The 3,993-nt window shown below is 35.3% G+C and overlaps 1 protein-coding gene across 1 annotated transcript; it reads right to left on the bottom strand.

Moving 5' to 3' along the window:
- Positions 1-1,519: 1,519 nt before the first annotated feature.
- LOC125077338 (SOX domain-containing protein dichaete-like) lies at positions 1,520-3,195 on the bottom strand. Its single transcript, XM_047689259.1, has one exon. It carries the CDS (start codon positions 3,078-3,080, stop codon positions 2,349-2,351), a length of 732 nt encoding a protein of 243 aa, XP_047545215.1. The 5' UTR covers positions 3,081-3,195; the 3' UTR covers positions 1,520-2,348.
- Positions 3,196-3,993: the final 798 nt, after the last annotated feature.

Genomic DNA, 3,993 nt, shown 5'->3' with positions numbered 1-3,993 from the left:
ACAAAAATATTTGCATATCGACAAATTCGTTTTCACGTCTTTCTAAGCAACAATATATAAAGAACCATTATCGAAACTCAAATAAACTTCAGCTTCACATAACACGATATAACTTAACGATTAAACATTGAATACGTTACGTTTTTCTTGCGTAGATACTACATATTCCGCAGTAGATGTAAGTTACGTGTTTTAGTCAATTGATGTCATAAACCACTAGTGGCGCCATCTCTTATTGAAGAGTTTCAATAACTCTTGAAAACGTTCTTTAATTTTTATCTATGAATACTATTTAAATATACGCTTTGTCGTTTTAAAGATGTTGTAACAATTGAAATGCTTAAAAAAGCTTTCATTACTTTTTTAGCCTCAATGAAAATTTCTTCGACTTAATATTATATACCAATTCAACGTTGTATGACACTTGAGCTAGTAGCTGTGTTTATGGTATTTTTTTATCAATTTTAGTATTTGAAAATAGTTAAATAAATAATTTATATTTATTTATGATTTATAATGACTGACCCCAAAGTAGTTAAATGACTAACTAATAAAAGCAACTACTAAAACTATTTCGAAATTAAGTAAGTATTACGAAGCTAAATTTCTTTACGAAAAATAAAAGATGAAGATAAAAAATAACATATTTTATTTAGACTAATCTAAGAACAATATCTACATGAAAATATTCATTAAATTAATATTGTTGTTATCTATTCTTACAAGGTGCATATTGATAAAAAAAATTTATGCGACGATTGACCAAAGCCGTCGGACGCGTCTCAATTCCGACAAAATGTTTAACAACGTGTGATTCTATTTATTTCGTAATACATAGATTAATTATCTGTATAACTTCAAGTATCCGTTTCTTATATTTAATCTGTAACGACTTTTTTGACTAATAATGTATTTTTACACCAATTTTAAAAGAATATACCTATGTGGTACTTACTTTATTTTGTAATTGTGAACGTCTTAAAATGTTACATTTTACACTGTACATTGTTTAACCGTAAATATTATTCAAAAAAATTATAGCTCTTGGTAATTAAGAATATGTAATTGATTTATTTTTATATAAGTAAATTAATACCTAATAAAATCAATTGTGATTAAAGAACAATGTATAAATTAATTGTCATATGTACTTTTAAATAAATATACGTTGGTTATTTTGTTTGAATAAATATGTCTTTTCTTTCAAAACAAGGATAGAAAAATATTCGATATTAATTCTTTAAGCGTTTTCAATAACATTAAATTTCTTTAACGATTTATTGTACTAATTTCAAAGAACTGTTAAATTGAACGAATTATATCGAATGAATGAGTGAGTAATAAGTATTACTTGCTTATTATATGAACTTTATATAAAAGACCATTTCAAATTAACTTAACACATTAATTGAATGTCAAATAAAATATTCAATTTAATTCACTGAGGATCGAAATAAACGCAAAAGGAAACAAAATGCTAAAATAAAAACAATTCATTTATTCATATGGCGTTAACAAATTTCACTTTTTTTTTTTTCAATCTATAATACATCGTTGGTAATGACATCGATTTTGAATTACGAACTAATATTTACAATTGGTATGCACTAGCCGCTTACAATTTAGTCAACTAATTTACAATTACACCGTTAAAACTACACTGGCAATAAATAAATTACAATAACCGAAGAAGAGATTCCTGTGACTAACGATTCACAAACTTAACAGACACTAATACTGGAGAGAAATCAAATAATCTGTATCCCCATCAAGCCTTAACTACAGCTAATTGTGTACATGTAGATACATGCTATAATCTCTTTTTGGTACCGATCTCACTTCACATAACTGACGAAACGAAACAGCGTTACTAAACTTATATATCTGAAGGCGCGTCGAAAACAAAAATCACAGTTCAATAAACTTAAAACCGATACCCAACTAACGGGTCTACGATTACAATACGCGCAGTCTAAGTTGGCTGGTCTGAAGTCAGGCTTTGCGAGAATTCGCGCATGTAAAACAGTAAAAAATAACGATAATCGACTTTTTATGTAATTGTTACGCAATATGCTTGTCAACTTCAGCCTGCTTGAAAACGATTTCTGCTCAACAAATCGTGACTAACTTCAGACCGGCCAACTCAGTTCGCTCGTATTACTTTCAACATATTTACAAGCCACTTGATATGAAACACACTCGATTTACAATTTTCAACTAAGCGTAAATCTAGACAACAATAAATAAGGTCTTTGTAATTTAATCGTCCGTGCTCGAAACACTGAGACCGTTGTCACTGATGCCATACCCTAAAAGATTTGAGTCCTTCAAGGAAGGCAAGTTGGCCTTCAATATATAACGGAAACAGGCCGTCTTAGCTGGTCGTCGTGTGGGCTGTGCTGTGTTGGAGTCTGCGGTGACACTGGTGAGGAAGGTGCTGCCCCGTATTGATGAAACAGCGGTGATGAGAACGGTTTCGGCGGTGCAGGCTGCGTGTACAGAGATGAGTAGAACGATGACACAACAGCAGCAGCCGACGATGCCGTCGGTAACTTTTCAGTCGGCGCCATTAATTTTGAAAACTGTAAATGGTCCAATTGATGCGGGAAGTACGGAGGTACTGCAGGATATGACAGAGCATCCAAATGGCCAACTGACGGTGCTGGGCCAGCAAAGTAAGGAAGTGGGAAGCTTGGGAAAGCGCCAGCACCTGGGGCAGAGCCTGGTGTGGGCGGCTTTGGCTTCCTGCGTGGTCTGTACTTGTAGTCCGGATGTTCCTTCATATGCAATGCACGAAGCCTCTTAGCTTCGTCGATAAACGGTCTCTTCTGCATTTCAGTCAAGAGCTTCCATTCGGCTCCAAGACGTTTTGATATCTCCGAATTATGCATCTTGGGGTTGTCTTTCGCAATCTGACGACGCTGAAGTCTTGACCAAACCATGAATGCGTTCATCGGCCGCTTGATGTGTCCTTCCGATTGAGGCGAGGATGCCGGCAGCGGCTGCGGCGCGCTCGGGTACTCCGGCAGCATGCCAGGGTGCATGGAAAACGCGTACGGGTGATGACTGAGAGTAGACATTTCGTTATAGAATTTGTAAATCAACACAAAGTTCTATTAGAACATTAGCTAAATGTATGGCACAATGGTGAATGGGCACAGACGAGGAGGCGATTGTGTCGCGTCGAAGTCGGGCGGTAGACTGACGGCTCGTCGTGATGCTCGTGTGGGTATCGTAGAGCGCGGGGCGCGGTCTGGGCGGCGTGGCCCGTACCAATGGGGGCAGCGCGAACACAGCCTGCGCCCCTCCTCGCCCGATAGCGTCGTCTCTATTATTTTCTCTACATTTAATGTATGCGTCTCGCTCGCAACAATACCCCATGGCACGCTGCGGAATAGCGTACAGCTGTTTAGAGGCATATCGTGAGCTCTACACGACTTTATGCATGATATAACCGCCGTAATGGAACTCGATCTTACATTTACATTTATGCTTAAGTTTGCTTTCTTTGACAAAAATAATTTACATTGTTTTAAACATAAGTACGTATTGCCTTCAAGGCCTATGTATTTAAAAATTACTATGGAAAGATTTACGTAACTTCTCGGTTTAACTATATTGGTATAAATTAAGTACTTTTAATGTGTAGCTTTTGTAGAATATTATGCCCGTGTTTAAAGTTAATGGGAAGCAGTTGTTACAGATAAATGTAAAAATTATTTGTAGCTCTACTTACATGTATATACAACTCATATTACAAATTATAATTACAAGACAATATCGAAAGAATTAAATATTTATTTAAACAGAAACATAAATAAAAAACTAGGCAACTACTATGACTGATAAATTAAATTAAATCTCTCTAAAAAACGATGTGATGAAATAAATAAAAATGCAGTTTTTTTAAACCGATCAATGAAGACACACTATACAATATGGATTTTATGGCTAAAGACTTGGCACACGAGCGAGGAATACACCGGAGACATA

The sequence above is a fragment of the Vanessa atalanta genome, chromosome 3 (genome assembly GCF_905147765.1).
Source record: "Vanessa atalanta chromosome 3, ilVanAtal1.2, whole genome shotgun sequence".
NCBI classification, from domain to species: Eukaryota; Metazoa; Arthropoda; class Insecta; order Lepidoptera; family Nymphalidae; genus Vanessa; species Vanessa atalanta.
The sequence above is the reverse complement of the archived record's forward strand: the minus strand, read 5'-3'. Positions and strand labels throughout refer to the sequence as shown.